The sequence below is a fragment of the Anabas testudineus genome, chromosome 11 (assembly GCF_900324465.2).
Source record: "Anabas testudineus chromosome 11, fAnaTes1.2, whole genome shotgun sequence".
Lineage (NCBI taxonomy): Eukaryota > Metazoa > Chordata > Actinopteri > Anabantiformes > Anabantidae > Anabas > Anabas testudineus.
In genome coordinates, this window is record NC_046620.1 from 10,995,921 (window position 1) to 11,022,724 (window position 26,804).

Genomic DNA, 26,804 nt, shown 5'->3' on the forward strand with positions numbered 1-26,804 from the left:
GCTGATGCCCTAGGAACCAATCACAGCCTGCGACGTCACACGAGACGACGTTAAAGTCCCGCCTCCGGCCCCACTTGCTGATAGCTTGTGTAAATTGGTGGATTTTCACTTTGAAATGCTTTTGTAATCGATTGTTTCCTTTAAAAATTAGACTTTTGCTTATATTCTAAGCTAAATGTGTATCTACAACAGCTCTTGGTGGAAAAGAATTCTCAATTTTATGTGCAACGTGGTTATTTAGCTCACAATATGAATGAACGCATAAGGAAACATGCATCTTTCATGGAAAGAAACCCCTAAGCTGCAGAACAGGGGGCACTAGTAGTAGTATAATGTCCCCCCATGATATCACCTATCTTTTTGTTTACCTTGGAAAATGTTATAACATTTAAGCCTACTGGCAAATGTTTGTGTGCTTGCATGTAGTTATTTCAACTCTCTTTTATCAAGAAAACTGCACATTATTAAGGACACACTATGACCCTGCACTGTTTTTACTAGTACTACTACTACTAAGCATTTCAACTCATGTCTTTAATATGGAGAACATGAGCACTGTCTAAATTATTTCCTTCTAAAAGGAGGGTACAGTACTATTATTGCTTTCCTGTTTTACTGTAGCAAGGTTCATGTAGAAAGTAAAACAAAAGGGGACTTAAATGACTTTTACATGGTAAAAATAACAGGATTCAAGAGGAAGAGAGAAGTGACTCAATATCATGCAAGCTCATTTTACAATCAATTTAGAGTAAGTGGCTCAAAGGTCAATTCACAACAGAACCCACTCATTTAATGAAACATGTTTACTATAAACATCAAAGAATGTACACAGATAAATACAATTTCAGTAGAGATATGTTCAACATGCAGATCATCACTTCTTCGCTGCAGCTTTTGCTTGTGGGTCCTTGGCTAGACAGCGTGACTGAAATGCAGTGAGCATCTCTCTGCTGGTCAACTTTGCTCCCTTCATCACGAGCCTGTCTCCATCTACTGCAGTAAAGAAAGACAAAGACACAATGACATGAGTCATAACCTCACAATGACTGATCTCTCTGTATAGGGAACAAAAAGCAAAAAGGTGAAAAGTTAACTCTGAGCAAAAGTCAAGTAAGACACAATAGGCTCCTTCCATACAATGGTCCACTGACCTGTGGCAGACATTTCTACTTGTGGTTAGTACTTGACTCATTGTGTGTGAGTAATACTGATCACACAAAACTAACTAATAAGCTGCTTAACAAACATTAAGTTTAACATCACAAACCTTAATGGACAAACTAGATATGGAGCATAAGATTTTTGTAAAGTCTTCTTAATAAAAACTTAAATAAAAACAAATGGTTATGATGATGTATTAAAGCTCTGGCTTGATTCAGTGTTGTATGTGGATAAATCACTGCAATAATAGAATTAGTGTCAAATGTATGCATGTATTTCACTAAGGATATGTTTTCTGCACTGAAATAAGCACTGAAATTCAATGATAACAGATTTGAACTAGATTACGCAGCAGAGTAAACAATGTGTGGAGCTCTAAATATCTTTAGTAAGATGAGAAAATGCCAGAGTTTAAACTGCGAGTGTAAAAAAACAGAAAGTGCACTTCTTCAGGCAAGGACAAATGATACTCACTGAAAGTAATATCCACTATAGGTTCAGACTTGTCATGTTTCACCGTTGATATCACCTCACAGTTCATGTTGGTAGACCTGGCCTTCTCTGAGCCCACCAGGACCAGAAACTCCCTGCAGGGTAACAACTGCAGATTTAACACTCATCACTAAATAACTTGCAGAAACCAAACAATGGGCTCTAACCTTTCCAGGCATATTTGGGATCAACGTTTGGGTTAATTATAGGAGATGAGAGTCTAAAAGCACTGGATTTATGCAGAGATGATGATATTTACAGATGAACAATAAGCTGATCGGGATCTTGTGGGTTTGGCTTCAGGTGGACTCTGTTAATAAGCATATTTTAATGTATATATTGTATTTTTTAAACATTTCTACACCAGTGCAGTGCTCATCAATCCCCAACATTAACACTTTAGGACGTTTTGCTGTCTTACATTATCTCTAAACATGAAAGGTTGACGTTACGGACTGAAACAACACATCCTAACAACAAACGAGTCCCCTCTCGACATATTTCTGCTTTTATCCAAACACCGATCAAACAACACGACTCTCACACACTTTCTTACCGTGTGGACTTGACCCCAGACTCGAAGGGACAAAACTGAATCGCTATTTTCTTCACAGCCCTCAGCGCCACGGTCGCTTTGCTGGAAGCCGCCATGTTTCCTGTTATGACCTCTAACCTCGACGCTGGTTGATGTGTCTCATGTGGGACGCTAGGGGGCGCCACAGGATAAAGCACTCACTAGTGTTGGGTCGTGGATATAAACATCCCCTGCTCTTCCACAGTTTATTAACCTGTAAACAAGACTTTTGGACATAAAATTTATTTTCCTTCCTTAAATACTTCGTTTTGCATCTTGTATTTGTTTTTTGACAGCTGCTACATTGACATTTGTGCAGGATGATATAAAATATGTGATGATGTGATGTTGTAAGCTGTGTGTGTAAATGCATCTCCAACATGAAGTGTTCAATATCTTCTCTTTGAAGGCTGCAGGTGTTAATAATGTACAGTCCCCTCTGTCCATAATGAAGGTGCACTTGTAAACACCCAGTAAAAGCTTAATAACACCTCAAGTGGTCGTATCAGTGGTGTTTATGTGGGTAATTTTCAAAACAGAACATGGTTAGGGTTATGTAAACAGCAGCATTCTTTCATGACATGACAAGGCTAATTAAAGCAAACTCAGAGGGAAATTGACAGTGGCACCTTCCCGTAATCATCCGACAAACAATGTCACAAAACAGAATTACGTTAGAAGAGAATGAGTGGTGGGTCTGTCACGCACTAAGTCAATAAAGGAGGCGCTGCTGTCCAAATAGACAATCTAACAGACACATCTCATAATTACACAGACAAGGGGGATGGGAAATGGTCACCAGCAACTGCTGCCTCCTGCACTCAGCAGATGAAAAAGGTCAAAAGCCTGTAAGAGAATAAAAAAAAATCAGAAAAGGAAAGGTATTTAACGTCAAATCAAATTATGGCTGAATTGCTGCTGAGAATTAAATAAGTAGGCTACATGCATGTTAAGAAATTTGCAGAATCAAATAAAAAAAAGCATTTTGCAACATGAAGGGAAGTTTGTCAGATTGAATTGTCAGAGTAGAAGCATGTGGGCGTGTATATGTTTTCAATAAACTTGTCCGTGGTCTGATTTTCTGATTAAATTACTTGTTTTGAGAAAGAAATCAGAAAAGAAAACACTAAACACCAATCGACCCATTTAGTAAAAAACTTGCATTCTTTGTTTGCACTTCCAAGGTCTCTGTTTAATATGGCGGGGTATTTATAGTTACCCTGTTTTCAGGGTGTGTGAAGAACAAATGTGTTATTTCCAGATCAGCACACCCAAGCTTGTACAATTTATCCTAACTTCAACAGACCTCAAGTCTCTTTCCTGAATGCCCGACAATCCGACCCAGCCTGTGACAGCTGGACAGTGGAGGCATGGGGCTCTAAATTTAGATATGCAACTTCTGAGAGCCAGAAGCATTTCCTATACACTCCCCACACCCACCACACACATCCACACACTCAAACAGAAAACTATTAAGTAGCCAGTATTTTATGTCCAGTAATACGTGAGTGGGGGAGAGGGCATTCAGAAACAATGAAGGCTCAAGGGAACAGCTGACCTCAAAAGGAAAACAAAGGTATTGTCTATAGGTGCAGGATTTCATATCAAGGTCTGTGCCTGACTGAAATGAGTTATGAAATGTATTGTTTTTTTTTTCTTGTGAAATGATCTGTCAGGGAAACTCTAGTGTCCAACACGTGTGTTTTTTCCACTATCAGTGCTGTTCGATGCCCACATTGCTGTTGTTTGGTGCAAGACGACACATTACTTTACTGTTTTTTAATGTGGTTCAGTGAGTCACGGGTGACATCCAATTTAGGGTAATAAATTTAAGGTATGGAAGCTGTGATGTGATCATTAGAGTGTTACATATGGAATTATGTCTGAGAGAAAAAATGTGAAAAGATCCTAAAAATATAAGTGGGAACGCCCACAAAGTGCTTTGAGTAATACTGGTACGTTTAGTGCTGGAGAATAGGTGTTCCCCAGTCTAGACGAGGCTACGCCTTACTGTGTAGTCTCAAGCAGGAGGGAGTAACTCTTGGTATTACAGTACTCATTAAACCAGTTACAACTCCCAGGGGTGGCCTCAGAAGTATGAATAAGAATAATCATTACATGCATATTATCACTGACTAAAACAATAAGTAATTAAAGTGAATTGCACTCTTAGTTACATTTGTCACATTGTTTATGCCACTCCTCGCTTGTTAAATATAACTAAAGGTGACGTTCATAAATCATGGAGCGCACAAATCTCTAAAACATCTTGTCTGCTGAGTTCCTTAGAGTAATCTGTTTATAGCTATAAGGAATAGACCTTTGTGAAACTGCACATTATAAACAAAGGGGGATAAAAAGGGTATTGTCATTAAATTATGTCCCACAAATTATACATGTAATTGTATTATATGTCACTTTCAGTAACACTATTGTATAGAAAGTATTAACCATACATGTGTACTGTCAGGGCCAATTGAATAGCCTACTAATAGTTGTGATTAAAATTCGGAAACTCTGGCCGACTACATTTCCCGCGGTGCCTTGCGCGGCTGCGCTCTGGCACTCCTCCTCCAACCAGCGTCCAGCCTGGCGGAGTGAAGTGAGCAGCTCCGCGTCTCTAATGTCTAGAAATGTGCGCAGGCTGGAGGACGGGTCGCATCTCTCTCCCTCTGTGTGTGTGTGTGTGTGTGTGTGTGTAGCTTCTACAGACATCACACTCCTGTCATCTTCTTTTTAATGCAGAGCCGGGAGCTTTAGACGAAACGTAAACGCGCACGGAACAAATCCAAAGCACTTTCTCTTCATCCAGCCGCTGAAGACTCATCTGTGGATTGTGTCCCCCCCTCTCTGATCTCTCTGATCTCTCTGGTAGGTGAACGTTTCACAGCTCCACACATGTATAAGTTGTGCTTTAATGTTAGTGCGGTGTGTGTGTGTGTGTGTGTGTGTGTGTGTGTGTGTGTGTGTGTGTGTGTGTGTGTGTGTGTGTGTGTGTGTGTGTGTGCAGTGGGAAACTTCTCTTGCACTAGTTGACTGCGGCAGCTTCACTGGTCCCAGTGAAACCTGCATTGAAGCAGCGTTGACAGGGACTTGTTGCCTTTGTGTTTTCTGTCAGCATCCAGCTGATCTCCAAGTTTCTTACATGTTAGAAGTGTGACAGGTTTGCAGTTTGGTGCAGTGGCATCCATATGTGTGTGTGTGTGTGTTCAGTTGATCATCTTTAAGGCTGCTGCAGACTTAGTTTATTAACTCTATCTATTATTATATAGAAAACATACAACCTTGGTGTTACCTTCAGATTTCTGTGACCGCAAACCGCAACGTTCCTTTTATTTGGGATGATGAGGTTAAATTCTCCATGTGAAATATCATCTAGATGCTTTTTCTTTTCACAGTTTTTCTGTTTTAAGGAGATTAGATGCGCTTCAGTATGTCATTTAGCTAAATGTACATGTGGAAGTACATCATATTTAGTGCTGTAAGATAAGCCTGTAATTGTTTTTCAGATGTAAACTTCCTCCTTGGTGACATTTTTAGTCACAGTTCAAGGCATGCTGCACGCACACACATACACACACGCACACACACATACAAACCTTGTAGTTTGGGTGGTCGTGTGTGTTGCTGAGCCCTCTGGATATTCTCAGACTTGCATAAACAGCACTGTCCTCATTGACACTAATGTGCAGAGACAATCACAGAGACTGTATGTGCAGATATAATGTAAACACAAACATGCTGAGGCACACACACACACTCACACACACACACGCACACGCACACGCACATACACATTCAATTCTCCGACCATCTTTTTTCTGTAATTGGAAATAAGAATGCCCTCTCCGCTGATGTGTCAAAAAAATAAACAGGCATGGTCACACTCAGTCAGTTCTCCTTGACTTCTCTCATGTTTCCCCTAAATTCACACACACACACACACACGGCACACACAGAGCCAAAATCCGCCAATAGAAGCCCCCCTCCCAGAGTCTGCGTTGATGTGTTCGGTTGTTGAATAGGAGTTGTTGGCAGTCCATCCACCCTCCAGCAACCCTCCTTTCACAGAAGCCCACATTCACTTCAGCAAACACAATTTGCACTTTGTTTTAGTTTCCCTTTGCATTCACTCCACTTCCCTGTGTTACATGCTAAACATTGATGGAGCTGGTTTTTCCCTGTCGTCTTTCAGTAGGAATATGTCATACACAGATGTCACTCACAAGCTGACACCAGTGTTTTCAATCCCAAATGTGTAGCCACCGCTACAATAGCAACCAGTCTGTGTTTATGTCTAACATGGCAACTAAATGATTTGAATGATTATAAAAAAACATGTTGTTAAAAAAAGGAAGTAACAGGCATGTTCCTGCAGCTTATATCACGCACATGTCAAAGTGTCAGTGCTGTTTACCAAATCCCTGACTCTGTAAGCTGGTGCCTGTGTGGCGGATGTAAGCGGGAGAGCAGCAAATGCTTAGTGTCAATTTGAACTTCAGAATATCCATAGCATGTTGCTAATGCTGGTATTTGGATGGAAGCGACGCCGGGCATTTGCAGCTGTTGCACGTGAAAAAGGGAGTTGAGTGAGGAGCAAAAGATCTGAGAGCATTCACGAAGGAGTGTACCACGCGGCCCCCGAAAGTCCAGGGCACACTCACACCAAACCAACTTTTTTTAAGATTGTTCACACACACACACACACACACACACACTGAATAATCAGTTTTGGCCTCCAAGACTCCACCATGTGGGGAGAAGGTTCTGAAAACTAGTTTTTGTTCCACAGTCCTGGCAGCTTTCTTAGATTACATCTCCAGTGCACGGAGCCGGCTCAATCTGATTATGCCGTTTCAAAACAACACATTGTTTTTACCTAGAGTGTGGACGAATGAGACGCCTGCGTGTCTTTTTTTTTTTTTCTTCCTCCCCTTTACGTCAACAACAACAAAATGATGCTCTGCCAACGTGCTGTCCCCCCCTCACTTTCTCTCAGTCATCATTAATACTGTGTTTAGATGTTTGAACTTGTGATTTACTTTAAGATTTCATTGTTGCTAGTGTTGATCTAGGCTTATTAGTGCTACCTGTCAAACCTGTAGATTAGGGATGTGCCTCATCTTAAGCTTCCTGTGCAGAGAGAAAAAAAAGGGTGGACTCCTTTGAGGAAATATTTTTAGGACAGAAATACTTAACCTCAGCAGGTCTTTGTAGCATCTTGAAGGATTCTGAGTCATAGCACATTGTGACAAAATGACTTTGCAGAAACTAATTTGCATGATGAGAACTGTTGCCTATTCAGCCGGGGTGAGGCTGAACAGCTGCCTGCAAGCCTGAACCCATTAAAACCGCTCATAATGTGTCCGACAGACTGATTGGGAACAGCGATGTTGATATGCTGGACCTGCTGCTGAAGGGATGAAGAATCATCGCACCCTGTCCGACTGCTGCGAAAGTAAAGCTTCATCACAGGCTGTCAGGATGTCATTTAGCAGACAACATGCATTTCACACTCACTTAGGCTTTAACAACTAAGAGCCCCATCCCCTGTCATTGGTAGGCAAACAGTGGAGTGTTTGACTCTGCACCCAAGGTTTTGCAATTACTCTGCACGCCCCGTTTCACACCGCTGTCCATCTGAGACACACACCTCAGGGAATTAGAGCAACGATGGAGTCTGCGAAAGGAATCGCGTGTTGCTGTGGCTACCAAAGCGCCGAGTGCCAGGTTTGCTTTTGGATTGAGCTAGACTCTATCACGAAAATGGAAAATACCGTTATGTGCTGTTGTTGCAAAGAGTATTTGTTTTCTTATTGATCTGGAACGGAGCAAAGTAGGGGGACTAAATGTAATTATTTTCCTTTTAGATGCAGCTCCTGCTGCATTGGTCAGGAGGGGATGTCATGTTTTATGGTGAACTGAACTGGTGACTCATGTAGTTTGCATAGTAACTGCCCCCTGGTTTGTAAATGTGTGAACTTATTTAGGGAAATAACACGTCCCAAACTGGCCTCGACTGTTTTTTACATCCCCTCATCTTGTGGTTGTTTTTAATTTAATGGAAATGTGGGTTTTGAACGTGCCCGTGTGGTTCTAACTTGAAAGAGGAAACACATACAGTAAGGGCCACTAACACAGGGGACGGCCATTTAGCTTTCAGCAAGCTGTGGTTTGGGGGGGGGGGTGCCTCTGTGGACTGATACTTTGCAGCTACAAACTGTTAAGGAAACACCCAGTTGTATTTGTGTGAGGCTCAAATGAAGTGGCCGGTCTTCGTTTAAGTTTCCATTTCAACTTTGAAACAAAAGCCACATGTGTTTGTAGACAAGGCTTCAGCAAACTGCAGTTTAATCAGTCACGGTGAATATATCTGTCAGATTTAAGTGAAAGTCAGGGGGATTCATCATTACAATTTGGCCTTTTCATTCAGTGATGTTCATTTATCTAGTGTCTTTAACCTGTTATTTTCCTGTGTGGTCTTTCTAGAACTGTCTTCTGGTGCAGAAATGATCAGTGACTCTCTAGTTGATTAAGGGGCAGTTGCTGAAAATGTCTCGTCTCCTGTGCTTGTCAAGGTTAGAGTGAGAAATGAGTCATAGAAACAGAGATTTAATCAGACAGTGAGGTGGGGGATTAAGCAAGTGAAAAGCCACTTGATGGAGGGTATGACAGTTGAAGTGAGCGAGCTATTCTAATAATAAAAAGAGGATATTGATCTACAGTGCATCAGTTGGGTTATCGCTGGTGCTCCCCTCGGTCTTCTCAACGCTGTTGACCCTTAGATTGATTTTTCATTTGTTCTTTGCGGATGTAAAGGGCACTTGTTATGCTTTTTGAAATCTCATTTGCGGCAGTTATTAGAGCACCCGAAGCTCCTCTTCTTCTGAAGGGACACAAGTACACAATTTTCAAAGGAGGCACTTGACAGAGTTTATGAATCTTCCGCTGGATTTGGAGCCGCGCTCGGCCCAGAAATGCAAATTACATCTGTACAGCTAGTGGAACAAACCACTGAAGGCATAGGACAGCGACTGATAGTAAGATTTTTCTTAGTAAAATCAGGAAACATTAATAAAACTGCTTATCTGAAGCAGGGAAATTACCTGCTGCTCTGTTGAGTTACAATGTTAAATATTACACAAGTTAATCAATGATGGATCAAATGTTTTAACCATGATGACACGCAGTTCCAAAGATTGATCAGTCACAGCATTTGGAGCAGAGATAGACGTATCAAAAACATTTTTATTCCAGTGTTCGGAGTGCTGCCAAGTCTGTGTATTACCATGATTAGTTCTCTGTCTATGACTGGGGTACAAAAGAAAGTGAAATGGGATGATACTATGTGTGTGCACATATATTGTACATGAATCACTTCTAAAATCTTCTAGACCGTTGAGACAAAAAGCAGCTGAGCTTATTACGTGAGTGAGCCAAGCTTAGGAATTCCAAATATTGAAACCGTGTGTGCGTGCGTGTGTGCCTGTGTGTGTGTGTGTGTGCGTTTGCAAGCAACACATCACACAGTGTTAACACCAGACTTGTTTGTCCTGACGTACAGTAGCTGGAATCCTGCCAGATCCTATACCCAGAAACACACACCTCCAGCCAAGACTGCATAGTTCACATGCAGGAACCTGAAAACACAGCCTCACACAATGCAAAACCACCCAAACACGCATGTAAATGCTTTCACACATGCAGCGCACGCTCAAAGCCTGCACACACACTTTGGATAGTGTTTCAGATCTCAAAACACCCACACACACATGTAAAACTTTATTTACACCAGGTTCCGCTGAAACACATATTACTGTACATGATTGTTTCTCTGTTTCATACGCAACGTGAGAACCACACTATCCTCAGCTCACACTGGCTCTTAGCAGTTTTGTCAAGGATAACAAGGACATTTTCATCTCCTGTGCAACTCTTCTGCTGCTGCGTTTGTGTTGTGTGCACGCTTTTTTCTGCTACAGCCCTGAAACAGATCTCACCTCTCTGCTGCTGTGTGACAGAGCGAGAGGCGGGAGAGGGGAGAGGGGGGAGAGGGAGGTGAGGGAGGTGGTGTGTTCAAGGCGAGCAAACACTGCGGATGCGATTAAGTGAGATTGCCTTAGGGAACCTTTAATGGGAAACTTCGGTCCCTCTTCCCAAGAATCGTGGGTAACACAAGTGGTTATGTATTCACCCCTGATGTTAGAATCAGGAGAAAGAAAAGGAGGGACAACCAGGAAATGACTTGCATTCTGGTATTGTGGTCTAACGTGGGGACAACTTCAGCTTATTCAGCAACGTCACTGGGTTTCCTGGGTTCAAACAGAGTTTGTCAACAAGATTTTTTCTTTTATATAATTTAAGATATAACTGTTAAGACCCCCCTCACTCGGACTAAGTGGCAAAACAAGCGGCAGCATGGCTGCTTCCAGTAAAACAGATGATTATCTGCATGAATCAAAGAAAGTTGAACTCGACTGTCGTTATCACATCTTAACAGAGACCCAGTGATCCACGGACATTTACACTACAAAATATATGTGGTCAGATGTGTTCCAGACCACCTAGGCTAGTGGTTTGATGTTACTGGGACTATGTGCCTAATGTTATTCCAGTCACTTGACTCAGTTGTCTGCTTAGGTGCTCCTGATCTCTGCTGATGCGCTGTGCACAGTTTCATTGGTTTTCCTTTTTGAATGCTTATTCAGTGCTATCGACGGCTGCTTTCTGCTGTTATTGTGGCTTCTCATTCTTCGAGTCAGATGCCAGTAGTGATGCAGAGGACTGGGAGGAGACAAGTAGCAAAATCCTGTCTGCAGCAGAAACGGTAGTGTTTGTGAGAAGCGTGGTTGTAGGTTTGCTTAACATCACAAATAAACCTTTAACGCCTTGGTGTCCCTGAAACGTGCTGTGCGGGTGTCACGTATGAACAAGCCGCGAGGAAGCGGTGAGCAAATGATTAACAGCGTGCTCAGTGTGTGCAGGGGTGATGTGAGGTAATGGACAGTAGATATGGGTGAATGAACAGGGTGTATACAGACTGTCCCCTCTCCTTGGTGTAAAGTACTGCTGATGCAGCAGACACACACACACACACACAGTCAGACACTGCAGGGGTGGGATGCTATAATGTCTCCCAAGGGGAGGATCCTCATCTCACACTTTGTTGGATAAAGCACTGCAGGGAGGGTGTACACAGACAAATACATGCAGACACATTCATGCACATTAACCACACACATATGCACAGAGGTCTGCATGCACGCTCACGCATGTACTGAAGCTTATCAGTATTCTGTAGCGCCTGCACACTTTTGTCTTCGCAAGAACAATATCCGTTTCTTTGTGTAAGATGCTTTCACCTTTCTGTTGGGCTCACCTGTGCGTCTTACTAATTATGCTACGAACTCGTCTTTGTCCTTGTCTGCGTATATGTCTTTGTTTGCCCAGCTCTGTGTCTTTTCCAGCGAGATTAATGTGCAAGTCATAATTTTATCTTTACAGTGTCATGAAATTCATGATAATTCATGACTAATTCATGACTATGTTGATAAGGTCATGGTGTGTTTGTGGGGTCAGATGTTTGACATCATGTTTTTGGAGAAAAATAAAATATCTGTTCACACACAGTTTACAACTGGAGCAGTTTGAGGATCATTGGGTACTTGAGCACAAAGAGACGATTGTTGGTTGGTTCTCTGACGTCCCTCTGTGCGAATACAGCATTTAGCCTTTGTCTAACATCCATGCAGTGAAGTGTGTGTTTTCTGTGTCCGTTCCATATAAATTGAACATAATAGTAAGACACCCTCACATCAGGTGATAGCGTGCAGGGGTCATTTTTCTCTGCAGGGTGGTTGTCTGTGTGCAGTGGTGAAGGATGGGACGTCCACAGGATTGGTTTCCATCCATCACAGAGGACCTCAGTCTGACTGACACTGTTTTACACCCTCTCTCTCTCTCTAGCTGTCTGCACCTGTCATTCTCCTCCTTTTTTTATTTCGTTGTGTTGCCTCCATTCTGGCCCCCTCTTCTCTCTGTTCTCCTATCACCTCCTCTTATCTATCTATCTATCTGACCCTCCTCCTCATCGTCTTGACTTGCCTTCCAGTCTTGTGTCTTTCTTGTCCCCTTTTCTGTCTCTCTGTTTTTCTTTCTCCGTCTCTAACAAACCTGCATGAGTCTTAAGCACAGGCAGTCAGGCACACACACAAAATGAGCTGCTTACCCTGCTTACAATTAAGGCGTACCTCCCGCTTCCCTTTTTCCAAGCAGGGTCATAATAGGAAATGTCCCTGTTATCTCTATGGGTGCCGGGGTATTAATATAAGCCATGGACAAACAAGGTGTGGGTACGTGCTCTGTTATGTGTGCTCACTGATAAAATGCAATAGCACAAAGCCAGTACTTGGCCAACAGTTTCCCCTCAATGTTTTACACTCATCAGTTCAGTACAGAAGAACAGAGAGGTGGGAAAAGAGAAGTGACTGGTGTTGTCTCCAGGGTCAAACACCGTTTTTATGTGTGGTTTGGTCTTTTTTAATGGTTTTCATGGTTTATTGTGGAAGTAAAACTTAAATATCAGTAAAACGCCCAACAATATCTTCTAGTTGCCACGGTAACAGCTTCAAATCACTTGTGTGTTTCTGACCAGGAGTTTAAAAGATAGTGATATACATGTGTAGTGTTGAGAGAGTCTGGTGTGCACGTCTAGGACAGTTTAAACTGAAGGCATTCGACGTCTGGCTGTGTGTGGGTGTGTGTGTGTTAGAGTCCCAAAGTAACGGTGCTCTGTCTCCTTTGACCTGCATTTTTCATCCCTCTTTTTCTTATCTCACTCATCCATACACACACCGACATGTCTGATTACACCGACCACACCACACCTCATTGTCTTCTCAGTTGTTTTGAGTTTCCATCATGTTCGTTCAATTTTGCCTTCGGCCTGCGTCTTCCTCTTTTTGTTATGTCTTCTGAGCCAGGTTGTGACAGATATACAAAGGACAAATCAGGTCACTTTGATGAATTATTTATCCTCGTTGGTGGATGACACGGGACTCTTTCAACCCATATGAACCACAAAACAGGAACCTTTTGTCAGTTTACTGAAAATTACTTCAACAGTTAATCTGCCAACAAGGATGAGACAATAAAAGATGAAATAACTTCCTACGTTTGTTCTTCCTTGTTATTGTTTTGATCAGTGAGCTTGTGAATCTGCCCTCACTGTAATATTCGCAATAAAGGAAGTGATCAGTTTTGATTTCTGTCTTGGATCAGAGAGGATTATTGTTTAAAGCTATTTTCTGACTGCTGCAGAGGAAATAACAGTCCAGCGTTATCCATTTTTTCTCCGGAGAGTAGCCTTTAGCCTGATTGCAAATGACTGTTTACAGCTGGGACATTGTTTGTTAATGGACTATAGGGCATTATGTCACCAGAGAGTGTGTGTGTAAGTGTGTGTATTAGTGGGAGGATGAGAGAGAGCAAGACTGACAGTGTGTTTTTGTGGTCTGTGTGCGTCTGACTGCCACAATTTGCAACAGGAGAGTTGTAGGAAGGCTTGAGATGGATGCAATTATAGCCATTAGAGCTGTTTGCACATGTTGTGTTTTCTCTGTAATGAGGGGATTGTGTAGTGATATCTGCAAATCATCAGGGGACTTTCATTTCTGTCTCTTTCTGCTTTTCCCGCGCCATCCTCCTCCTTTCTTTGTCAGTGCTGAGCTCTTTGAATAGGCTGTTTGTTTGCCTCTGCTGGCTGCTTGTAAATACACTTCAGCATCCAGGATTTGACAGTGGCAACGACAAAACGTGAAGGAAGGAAGGGAGAGGAAAAAGAGAGAGAGTGACACAGACAGAGAATTAGAGAGTCCTGAATGAACGAGTAAATAGAATTAGAAAAGATGTTTGAGCCAAGTGGAAGAACAAAGAGTGGATTGTTGAGGTAAGCGAGGGGCCTTTCAGTCCCCGGACAGTTGATCCCTGATGTTTTTCTTAGATTTCCGGATGAAAACATAAGAATGGTGGGCAAGTTCACAGTTTGTCTTCATGCTGCCCATCTATGAAAGGGACCAATGTCCTACTTTATCTATTGAACAAGAGCTGCATAAAAGGTCATTTCACACCAAAATGGTTAATGTGGACAGTTGTGGTCGGGCATGTCGCTGTTTTTGATTGCTCAACGCCGATCCCAGCTGAGACTGGGCGAAAACTGGAGAGACCTGGACAGTTCTATCAAAGGGATGATACATACAGTGGGTTTGGATGCACTTCAGGAACCCAGTTACAGTCAGCTGTCTAGAAAGAGCTGATTTGTTAAATGTCGTGTAGAGAATTACAGAAACCTGGATTTCAAATCAATGTTAGAGAAATCCCACTACTAATCTACTGCATGTATACACAGATTTGACCTTAATCAAGTTCCCGTGTTACCATAACTCTCAACACACGTCTTGTAAAAGTGAATTTTAATACAAACTATTCCTAAACCATAGGTACTTACGAACATATTGGCTCAAAAAGATGTAAACAAAAAGCAGAAAAGTGAAAAAGATTATATGTATTCATGTAATGTCTGGTGCTTTGAAGACCAAATAATTCATCGATTGAGAAAGTTTAAATATACTGGAGATGTGAACAGACTATAAGTGAGTGTGTATGAAAAATATCAGGTCACGTAAGGCAGTTGATCCCAGCGTTGTCAAAATGCTTATCTGTCACTTGTATCATCTTTTTTCAGTGAGGTTGTGAGAAGTACAGACGTGGCCCGGGGAGGAGCACACTTGAAAAATGCCTACAAAGACCAAATACCCACGTTATGTTGCAGAAGCTGCAGCTTTAGCTCATACTGAAAGTAGTGTTTTGACATGAAGATGAAAAAGGAGAAGAAGATGAAAGTTGTTTACCTTGCAGCTTTTGGTAAAGGAAGTGATCTCGGTGCCAGAGAGGAGGGAGGGAAGGAGGGAAGGAGGGGGGGGGGGGGGGGGGTGAACCTTTTTAAAAAAGAGAGATGTGAGTTTGAAAAACGAAGAGACCCAGCACAGCAGGGTGCTGTGTGCTGAGCTGCACCGAGCAGCGACATAAAACGGTTTTGCACCAGAGTCAGGCCCCAGAGCTCCCTATGAATACTGAGGGACGGGGGAGAGGGATGAAAAAGTGATGGGGGGGGAGAGGAATGTTCAAAAAATAACAAAGAAACGCAGGATTAGAAGAGTGGGTTGAAGATGAAAAGAGGAGAAAGAAGACAAAATGAGAAAAGGAAGTGGAACCCTCTGTCATCAAGCACAGAAAAGTGCTTAGCACCGTCTTCTTCTAAGATGACAGAGTTTAGTGTGAAGCTTTGGATAGAGGACGGCTCCTAATGCACTTTGACTCTCTGATAGACAGAGTACGTTCTTTAATCAGTTTAACAGCAGCAGTTGAACTTTATTAAAGGTTGCACTTCAGATGGAGGTTTGAATGTGACTCCCTCCTGTTTCTGGATCCAGACAAATGTAGAAATGGAAGGATGGCGCTAAGGAAAGAAACGGGGAGGAGGAATGTGGGGAAATGAGCCAATGGCAAATCTCAGACCGGACGGAAAATAACAGCGGGAAATCCAAGTTTTAATCAGATTTACTGTACTCTAGACATAACACATTCTTTGACATTTTCTTTTCCAATCTCAGGCTTTTCTTCATGTCAATTTCTCTAATCCTACATTTGGATTTGGAAAGAAGTCGCATCATCTGGAAACATAACTGTAAGCCATCAGTGATGATCAGGCAGCTGGATTTTATTTTTACCTCACTAAAAAGACTGCTTTAATAAGTCCGGCTCACAGAACGCTTTAGCAACACCGTTACATCTTAAGATAACTGTTTTGTTGGCGCGTATACTTACTAAAAAGATCTACTAACATCAGCATGTTGCTATCATTATTCAGATATTGCTATTCAACTGTTTGGTCTGTGCTCAATGAAATATCGATAGATTTATATAGTTTACATTAATGTGGGTATATATATACGTATGTTGATTATGAACCGGTACTCTTAAACTCCTGTTTGATAAAGACCAGGCTACAGAGGCTGCTGCCCTGTCCATATCTTCCACTGTACAGTATTTGTTAGGTTTTTTTTGATACATACAGCCTTGTGGCGTTAAACACACACCCGGTCATAAAGCGGTAAATTAAAGCCCGACTCAGAGCAACAAATGGGGCTGGGAGATTAGCTGCTTTTCAAGCATGCTATGAAAGTTATTTTAGGCTCTTCTCAGCCACACAATGCCTCATAAAAAAAAAACAACGTGGGTTTGGCTCTGGCACTGTGTCACATTGATTTAGACTTCCAGTAAATGTTGGTTTTTACCACGTTGCGTGATGTAAGCGGGGTTTTTTATGACGAACATATGAAAAGTGGCTTTGAATAGGCTCAAAACTGCCATTAGATTATTTACATTCACCCTGGGTTTTTCATAGAGCTGTTTCACACTAATAGATCTGCTTCCCTTTCTCTCCAGACACAGAAATGAAAGAACCCCCTGCCTCGCGCACATACACTCAGAAATCAGTGTTGGCCCTCAGCCTCCACAATCACTAATCACTCCGACAGTGTGGCCGTGCCCTCTCTTTAAGCATGCTGTATGCTGAAAGCGACACTGCTAATGAGCCTGCATTACACTCACAATACTCTCAGGCTTCCTCAAGTCACACAAACCCTACAGACAGGTGACACTCCCACTCGCCATTGTTTTGTCTTTGCAGAGGTGCGGAGCAAAATCTGCAGGGTAACTTTTTTCTGCCATGTGATATTACAGCTATCGACACAATGTGGATGTCTGTTAACATGTAAAGAGTCTGCTCCTTTCTTTCTAACATCAAAAGCAGCTGTACCAACGCTGGAACCTAAAGCCCTCTGTGGTGCTTTCTCAACAATACCAACGCTGCTCCAGATACTTCCCATCTCATTTGTTCTGATGTCAGTGCTGCTGGTTCGTTCACAGCTTTTTTTAAACGCTCGTTTCTGCACATGTTGTCATCTTGCATCCGCTGATGGTTGGATTTGAGTCTAAAGCCTGTTCGTCCACTGTAGCAGAGTCAGCCTGCCCGTGCTTCACGGAGCTGACAGCGTCAGCTGAGCGTGCACGAATTCAGTCAACAAGAATTTGGGCAGCTTAGTTCAATGACGCCAACCTCAGGACTGCGTGTTGCCTGTAACACGTCCTGTGTTTCTTCTTTTTTGATAAATATTATACAGATATATGTGAATATAACGTTACTCAGCATCATGTCGTTTAAGTGGTTCGACTTTTGTTTGTCGTTCAGCCTTAAACACAGTTTTGAATTGTCTGTTAGCAGGTGATGAATTGCGTGGATTGAGTAACGCTATTGATTTTTCTTTTCTCAATGTGAGGGAGTGTATTGACTGTCTCAGTAACTCAATCACTTGGATAGTAGCACAGAGTATGTGTGTGTGTCTGTATGCGTACAAGTATACGGGCTCGTGCTCATCCCTGTGTTTCTATTTGACAGGTTGTCATTGTGGCTATGTGTGTGCACGTATAGAAAACTGAGGAATGTTTTACATGAGGTGTTCATTTATAAACTTGTGGCTCTGTGTGTGTGTGTGTGTGTGTGTGTGTGTGCGCATCTGAAAGATCTGCGTTATCAGCCTCTTGGCAACAAGCAAATAAGAGTACCACTGAGTTCTGTTCTGCCTGTTCATCGTCAAGGCACTGTCGCCCAGGGTTACAGGGTTGCTAGGGGATGCATGGATAGACTGGCATCACCAAAGTGCCAGCTAGACATGTGGGCTCCCCGCATCCTGATTTCCTGCTCTCTTTCTTCAGCATCCTCCCTTTTGTGTTGTGCCTGGAGAGAGCTGTTGATGTATTTTACTTTTTTATTTTAATTCGAATTGTTTACCTAATATTGATGAGGTTTATAACTAACTAACTTATCTTAGGTGCTTAGAGCTTGATATCAAATGATTTGGTGATTAGAAAGGAAAGTGCCTGTGAATATTTGGCAGCCTGTTAAATAAAACTGCTGCATAAACAGGGTGTGTTCTGTCCTCGCAAACAGGAAGAGAGTGCGCTGTTAAATGTTTTTCCTCCTTCAGTCCAAAACAACCTGGTATGTTTTATTCTGTCACAATTAGTAGATGACAAATTGTACAATATGAACAGACTTCCCTGTTCTCGTGGTGATGAATGCGCGTGCTTGTTGGCTGGAGATGATTGAATCTTTTTGATAGACGGTGCCATTTGTTATTGTAAAGTGCATAAATAATCATGATGCTCCTTTGGGGATGGATGTTGTTTAAAATGGGCAGTTGTATATGTATCTGCGTGTGTCAGAAAGAGAGAGAGAGGGAGACAGACAGAGAGAGAGGGAGAGAGAGAGAGCGAGAGGAAAGGAGGGGAGGTTTGAGGCGCCAGCAAAAAGGATATGTCTGGCAGCTGTGTCATTTTGAAGAGTAAAGGATTATGAGTGAATTACAACAAATGAGCAGGAGGAGCCCCCCCCATCACAAACACACACACACACACACACACACTTACAACTTGTGTTTGTGTGTGTGTGTGTGTCTAAACAGTTATCGAGACTGTCTGAGTACGTTCATCGTCCAGTTGCTGCGGTGACTCGCTAATGAGCAATTCACAGCAGCTGCCACAACTTGCTTAACCACATAAACACCAGCGTGACAAAGTCAGCCAGTTGTTTGAGGTGGTTGATGTGTAATATGTCTGTGAAAACATGTGTACTCGTGTTTTCTTGCTTGAATGTGTCATGAAGGTTGTTTTGTGTCTGCCGGAGCATCCTCGAGTTTTTTACTGCTTATTACTGGGACACGCTGCTTCGTTGCGATACAGCCTCGCCGAGCGATAACGAGGCGCAGGTACGAGGCGTGTGACCTCTGAACATCAGGAGGAATGTTAACAAGCTTTACTTGAAGCCAGGGCGTTTGTCATACAACACGCACGCCCGCACAGATGTGTGGTTACGTGACACCACCTCACAGGAGAGCTTTTCTGTGGAAAGGTTCACGTGACACACAGTTCATATTCTCACTCACCACAGATAATGGACTCTTGCTGCCAACCAGGAGTCGTGCAAGTTGATCTAAAATGTCAAGTCAACAATTCAGAACTCATTTATTACGTCTACTGTAGATAGACTTGAAATCATTTAAATCCGTCTCCCATCATTTCAGGGAGCTGTGTTCACAGACTGAACGCCCGACTGCAGTCACACCGACTGCAGGTCCTTCATGGGTCACTGGTCTAATGAACACCATGTGCATTGCGGCTTTGAGTCCAGGTTGTAACATATGTCACATATTGCACTTTTTCTCCTACATCCTGTTTTTGTTACTGCTGCCAACTTTGCAGCCAATAAAATCTATGTACGTATGTTTCCCCAGAAACTCATGTGGTGCACCACTCGGCAAATCCCAGAAACGGGCTGCGGAGATGTGTTATTGAATCATTGTCAGGACCAGCAGCTTGACGTGTTGATCAATTATTCATAGGAGTAAACTCAGCTGAATAACAGGAGTGTCTATTCAGTTAGGATTGTACACCTGCACACAATATCAGATCGAAATCTTCCCTAAGGTGCTGAGATTCAGCATTTTCTTCAGGGTGTGGAACGTCCACAAGTGTCTTGTTGTGCTTCAGTAGTCGAATCATGTCTTCTTCTACTTCCCTTCCACTTAGTACCTCTTTCATTTCCTGTCGAAATCTTAGAGGATGAGGTTGAGGCTTTGTGGAATAACTCTAAACATCTGTTATAACTTCCTCTGCCTTTACAGATTTCACATGAAAGAGCTCTGAGTCTGACACTCTCAGTGTTTGGGGTTTTAAATGACACTCGTTGGTACAGCGATATACGAGGCCATTATGATAACATAAAGTTTGTTACTCATATGTGCATATACAGTATTTATCAAAGAGTGTAAAGAATGGTGACAGTCGTAGTTTTCAATTTTCTTAAGAGGGCTCTTATACTGCGACCTTAAAATGACCTTTAGTTAAAAACATTCCTGCTAGATTTTGTAAATACTTGTGATCCTCTGTGATTCTCATGTGACCTGAGATATATTCTTGTCTTCACTCATGAGGTTTTCCTAAGCAGAAAGCGTCAGTGCACTGCATTTATTATACTTACAAAGAAAACTCAATGTAAAAGAACTGAAATAAAGCTGAAGCTGTTCTCTGCCTGCTAAACAACAAATCACCAACTTTAAACAATGGGAGTCCACTTCTAAAGGCAGACGTCTCCAAATGCCTGTGGGCCTGTGTTTGCAGTGGTTTAGGCTGCTTTAGCCACAATAAACTAGGCTGTAACCAATTGTTTTCCTAGTGGCCTCTAAGTAGAACAATAGCTGTGGTAGCCACATGCAAAAGGAAGGCTATCTCTGCTAAACTAAGCATCAAGATTAACCACAGGACAAGTCCAGCGGAAGCAAAACAACGGAAAGTAGCTGCTGTTTACTTTCACTTGTCTAGACTTGTTTCTACTAATTAAGTGTGAAGAACCCCCTTGTGGATTTCTGATCTCTAAGGAATGAGGTTTCACCGTACTGGTGCATGTTACATTGTTTGCAACTCTTTTGAAATGGAGCAGTGTTTGACCCGTCTGTGGCCCCAAGGACTATGTGCTGGTGGCGTTAGCACTACATTAATCCCCAAGCGACCCAGAAAGTAATTTCCAGAGCAGGTGGTTATGTGGGACATAGGCCTAATGGCACAACAATAGTGTCATATGGCTGAAAAAGTGTAAAAGGCTGCAGGGGCTTGTCATCACAGTGCACGTTAACAGAACCACAGTGTCTCATTTATGGCAATGGTCACTGCACCACGCTTAAAGTTATAGTTATTTGATTATAGTTGACTAAAAGCAGCTGAAGTGCATCTTGGGTATGTCAATTGTCACTGAATATGCACACACACACACACACACACACACACACACACATTGGGACTCAGAATTGTAGAAATTGCAATGTGTGTGAGACCCAGAGGGTTTTATTAACAGGAGAAGGTTGATGTCATCCATGCATAGGATTAGATTAGATGAAAGCGTGTGTGTGTGTGTGTGTGTGTGTGTGTGTGTGTGTACGCCACAGGCGAGCCATATTATCGAGTTGAGGGATGATAAGAATAATACTGTCTGACATTTTCATTAAATTTCTATGGCCCTGCTTTAGGTTTAGTGCGTATGATAATGTCTTCAGTATGGCTGAGTGCAGCTTTTATTATTTTACCCATAATTGTGCATGGTTTTGTACACAGGAAGTTCAGTAGAAAACAAAAGGGTGAAGGTTGACATATTTTCCAGCATGCATCTGCACTGCAGCCTCTCATGGGGCTTTTTGGAGGACATTGCGAGGACAGAGGTGGTAAACCAAGAGGACATTCCCAACAAATCGCACTGTTCTCTGGGGCGTTTTTTTTCTACATGAGGCTCTTGTCTCACGGCCCCTGATGAAGCACTCTGATTTAGTGTGTGTTAGGGGGTGGGTGGTCTGTTTACATTCCACTGATTCCTTGTGGGAATCCCGCTCTCTATTCTCTGTTCCCTTGCTTATTTGCCTGGGAAGGCACATGTGTGTGTTTTAAGGGTATTTTTAGACTTCTCTCTGGAATACAATTGGCATTGGTTGTCAGACCAGCACTTAACTTTACTCCTTCACAAACACAAACATCCTGATGCATGAACTAACCTCGAAGGGACTGAAGTTAAAAGTGGAAATGTGTTTTATTTCATCATCCTCTCAGCTTTTCTATCCTGAATACCCTCATGTTTGTTGTTTAAAGATGCAATTTCTGTGGATATTTAAATAGAAGTCGTGTTTTTTAAAAGACCATCCACAGTCTCATCAAGATTTCTAGGAAATCTTCCACAACAATTTTGTCATAGGAAGTTCAGGGACTGCAAATCTCATTTTTGTGCCCAAGCAGCTTATAGGACAAAATCTGCAATCTCTTCTCTGGCTCAATTCACGCTGTTAATTCCTTCTTAAAGGATAATATTATTCTCCTTGCTCTGTCAGATTATACTGAACTAGTTTCCTTTTTCTGTTTCTGTCTTAATCAGAAGTACCACACAAAGTCTGGCTGGCGAGAAACACACGGAGTAACAACTGATAGAGGAGGTGACACGGTGCAGAGTTCAAGAGGTCGGTTTACACCATGTGCACTTTTCTTTAATTGATTTCCTCCTTTGAGAAATCCTTGCAGTCGACACTGTGCGACATCCTGTTTTGTCTTATTGGTATTGCAATTGATTAATTGCTGATAGACACTGAGGAAGTTCTTGAGTAACGGTCATTATCATCATAACATGATGTTGGTGCAGGTGCATGTTGTGCAGAGTGTATTAAGTTTCCAGGGCTTTGCTGATGTCTTAATAGGAGTTAGTGGTCAGGAGCACTGAGAGGTAATGTAATAGTGTGTTAGATTAGAGTTTAGACTCACATGTGGCGTGTATACAATACAGGGAAGAGATGAATTAAAAGATAACCCCAAATTCATATCAGTATGTCCACTGTGTGAATATATTAGTGTTGTAAATTAATACAGTGCTGCTTTTAAGGCATAGACATGTCTCACCAGCTCACTTCTAGAGATTCATTTAATCTGTGCCAAAGAGGACTGAAGCTTGAGGCTCCCAGTGGGCCGACACCTCACTAGGACGCGGCTGGTTTTTCATTTTCGCCCATCTGTGTTGCGCATTCAGTTCAGTTGATATTTTATGAATGCCGGCTATGTCTGCCACTGTATACTCCACTTAGCTCCCTTCTCGGTCCCTCTGTGAATAATATCAATGACTGTCACCTCTGTGTGTCCTGCGCTCTTCGCACATCTTCCCATATTATCCACCCACTGTGTCAGAATGCATTTGCCTCTGGCCACCTCGGCTTCCTTGAAAGTGTCAGAGTATGAAGGTGTCTCCGTTGCACTTTCCTCACTCACTGCTGCCTGCACACTGAATGCTGTAATGTATTCTTTCACTTCTCTCGCTCCTTCTTTCTCCCTCCATCTCCCGCTGTCACACCAATGTCGGTCGTCTGCTAATTGGTTCATCTCTATTCTGACGAATCTGTGTGTGCGCGTGTGTGTGTGTCTGTCAGTTGCCGTCTGTATGTGTCTAATGTGTGCGTGCATGTGTGTGTGTGTGTGTGTGTGTGTGTGTAAATAATTGTGTTTGTGTCTGACTGACAGCAGATTTTCCACCTCGAGCAGGCTTTCGTTTGCTGCTGTGATGCACATTCAGCTGGTTCAATTGGTTTTCAGCTCTCCCTTGGGACACACTGAGCCACCCCCATTAACTGATTTGAGAGGGGCTGTGGCAGCCACTGCTGCCTGGCAAATACATATTCCACTGTGTTATATATTTATTATACATGATTTGGCTCTCTAGTTCATGTAGCTGTTGAATTTAGCAGGCAGTTTATTAACAAAGGAGGTTTAGCCGGGTGAGCGTGCCGTTTTCTTGGCTCGTGTCGCGGTTGTAAAAAGACATCTACTGTGCATATTATTGTTGTCTGACGTCTTCACTGGCAAACAGGTGGCCATTAAGTCAAACAGCCTATTTTAAGATATGTAATGCCGCTAAGCAACTAGCTTGTTAGATATATTGGTATGCTCATTTACTTCCTTTCCAAGTGAAATGAGAAGTTTGATATCAGTGTACCATAAAATATGAAGCTACCTTCAGGAGACTGATTTCTAGGTTTAGTTTTAAAGTAACACTTAATATAATAATAATAATAATAATAATAATAATAATAGATTATTTGTTTAAGGAGCAAATAAGGTTTTCAGGAAATAACTATGCCCAGCCAAGAAAGAGCCCAAAACTCCCCAAAATGTCCTGTTCTCATAAAACAGGAACGAAAACAAGATTATTGTGCACATTCTCTCCAGTCTCGCTGCTGGTTTTGATTCCTCTTCTCTGCCTTCTCTTGCAGTGCCTTTTCTTCACCCTCTGTACTTTCTGCCATGAAATATGGAATAATCTGTGGCTTGTGAAATGAAGAATCAAATGGAATTGTCAAAAAGGTGGAGGCGAGGCCTTATCTGCTTCTTGCAATCTTCCAGAGTTGCTCAGGCGTGTGCTGGATGGATTTAAGATTGTGGTCTGAAGGTTGCCTTGTTTTGCAGCATCCTCCCCTCCTCCTCACTCATATAGAGGTTGTGTGGTTGTCTGCAACCCCCCACAGCCACCCCGACCATCCACCCCACCTCCAAGCTGTTGTCTCTGATTGTAGATGTGCCCTTTGAATCCCTGCAGGCCTCCATATTTTACCATATCTTTAAATGGTACCAGACATGTTGAATATCCTACGGTCTGGTCTGGAATGAGACAAGGCTGTGGTGGGACAGTGGGAGAAGTGAGAGAGGAGGTTGAGGGTCAGAAGGATGAAGAGAGGGGGAGACAAAGAAATAAAGAAAGGACACGGGAAGAGCTACAAATTGGAGGAATGAGAAAAAAGACCAAAAGAGGGCAGGGAAAGACGGTGCCTTCCTCTCATGCACAACAGCAGAGCCAGAGGATGATCAAGTTTGTGTCGGTCTGTGGTGTCATACTAAAAAAACACAGCTGGTAGCAGTATGGCTGAAAAATGTCTCAAACCGAAAGGTCAGAGGTCGCATCAGCGTCCCTCCACCCCTTCACTTTTTCATTCCTACAGTAACTTAACTAGCAAACTAGACATGCACTCCCTTTGAGCTCAGCCACAGTATCATAGTCCAGCATTACAGAGGGTTGAAAGCATCCCACCCCCTGCCACCTGGCCCATCTAGGTCATCTAATAAACCCCCCCCCTGCTGTGGTCAGACCCTCGTAAAGACGGATCAGATTTCCATTTCAGTGACTGATCTACACACTCACAGACAGACACACAGTGACACACCTCTATTAATTTCCCCTTTTGCTCTGTGTCTTTTGTCCAAAAGGCTGGTGTCGTGGGAGGGGGGTGTTAAATAAAGTGCTCTGTGGTCATTTTCAGAACAGCAGCAATGATGTGCAGCCTTAAAAGCTCAGGGGTGTGTCTGCGAGACTTAGAAGCAGGAAGAATTACAGTGGTGCTTGTTAATGTATCTTCGATGGGCAAAGTGTGGGTATGTCGTTAATGTGAGGGCGTCTTTTGTGCATGTGCCAGAGTGGAAATGCATCTCCAGGCATCTGTTGCATCTGATTATCAGCTTTCAGAATGAATTCCCTCAATAGATTTCTCATACACACACTCACACACGACATCCTTCATCCTATTTCATCCACCCTGATAATCCCTTTATCTTGGCAGCTATTCAGCACATAAAGGCCAGTGCCACTGAATAATGATGTGGTCGTATCTACTCCTCATTCACTCTAATGCTAATCTTCATCTCAAGGTGACAGTGATGGAGAAATTTTATGCATGCAGTCGTTCACAGCTGAATAAATCTAATCAGAAGTGTGTGTGTGTGTGTGTGTGTTTGTGTGTGTATCTGTTTGTATGAATGCAATTATATTTTTTCATTTCAAAACTCTGTTTTCTTTTAGATGAGTATCGAATTAGTCAGGAGTTCAATGCAAACAAGATGCTCACCGACACACACACAGGCAGACGCCCTTTGTTAGAGCACTTGATTTGCAGCTCCGACCATGCTCTCTGTCCTCAAATTCCCAGAGTTCAACAGTTCAACCCCACCTTCCTCCCCTCCATTAGTGTTTGCCAAGAAGGTCACTTACAATGTGAGTGACAATCCCTGAAATCATTACAACAATCCACCTCTTTCTTCATGCTCCACGCTCCTATTTACATATTTGGATGTCATGCCTGGCTGGTTTGTTTCATCGCTGTTAATTGCTCCACTGCACAATTACTGAAGTCAGATTTTTGTTTTAGCATTTTATTATTAGCTGAGCGACAGTTCTGTCACAGAACTAATCAATTTTAGACAATTACAGAATGTTTTTTTTTTTTTTCTGCTGGAACGAAGGAAATGAAAGTGCTTTGTCAGGAAGGGAGGAATAAAAATGTCTTGTGCAGAATTTAGCTCAGCTCATTAAATGTTAATTCAACCAGTGTTTGCTTGCGAAGCAATATCATAAAAATGTGATTGTTAACATTGTGTTAGAAACTTTTGTCGTTGTTGTATTCAGAGGGCAGTCGAATAAGACAGCTGCAGTTGTGTTCAGCGTATGGCTGAAGCTCTGAGAACACTGACTACACTTCCCCTTTTTGACTTACACAGAGAGTGTGTAAAGTAGAATTGAAATTGAAAGATTTATCGTGTAAGAAACTCTGCCAGACTGAGAAAGCTGTTTTTCATGAGAATGAACAACGGGAGGGAAAAGAGAGAAATGAAACTAAAATTGGATAACACTGAACGTTTGAAGGTGAGATAGCGAGTATTCTTTCCATGGAGTGTAATAGCACCCTGCTCAGACACACGTTGCAAAGTGTAGCTGAACGAACGCTCACAGAATGCACAACTACGGCCTCGGGCATGAGAGCAAAAGACAAAAATAGGACAGATAAGCTACGAGAAAGAGGCAAACAACTCTAACAAAGATGCCAAAACAGAATTTAAG

At 42.4% G+C, this 26,804-nt stretch overlaps 2 protein-coding genes across 5 annotated transcripts in view; one reads left to right on the top strand and one right to left on the bottom strand.

Annotated features, from left to right (window-relative positions):
- Positions 1-768: 768 nt before the first annotated feature.
- Positions 769-2,320, bottom strand: mrpl53 (mitochondrial ribosomal protein L53). Its single transcript, XM_026349099.1, has 3 exons — positions 2,210-2,320; positions 1,636-1,748; positions 769-993 (listed from the first exon to the last, which is right to left on the bottom strand). The coding sequence occupies exons 1-3, from the start codon at positions 2,302-2,304 to the stop codon at positions 875-877; spliced, it is 327 nt and encodes a 108-aa protein (XP_026204884.1). The 5' UTR covers positions 2,305-2,320; the 3' UTR covers positions 769-874.
- Positions 2,321-4,822: 2,502 nt separating this feature from the next.
- The window catches only part of pag1 (phosphoprotein membrane anchor with glycosphingolipid microdomains 1), a 38,401-nt gene continuing 16,419 nt past the window's right edge, over positions 4,823-26,804 (top strand). The window contains exons 1-2 of one of the 4 annotated variants that reach the window (XM_026347335.1): positions 4,823-5,098; positions 22,317-22,398. The gene's annotated coding sequence lies outside the window, so the exon portion shown is untranslated. The remainder of the gene's footprint in view (positions 5,099-22,316; positions 22,399-26,804) is intronic. The other 3 variants (XM_026347334.1, XM_026347337.1, XM_026347336.1) reach the window with 3 other exon arrangements.

Coding starts and splice junctions, on each gene's coding strand:
- mrpl53 (XM_026349099.1), bottom strand. CDS start 2,304: ATGGCGGCTTCCAGCAAAGCGACCGTGGCGCTGAGGGCTGTGAAGAAA. Junction 1,749..2,209: donor TCTGGGGTCAAGTCCACACG/GTAAGAAAGTGT, acceptor GTTACCCTGCAG/GGAGTTTCTGGTCCTGGTGG. Junction 994..1,635: donor TATAGTGGATATTACTTTCA/GTGAGTATCATT, acceptor TCTTTACTGCAG/TAGATGGAGACAGGCTCGTG.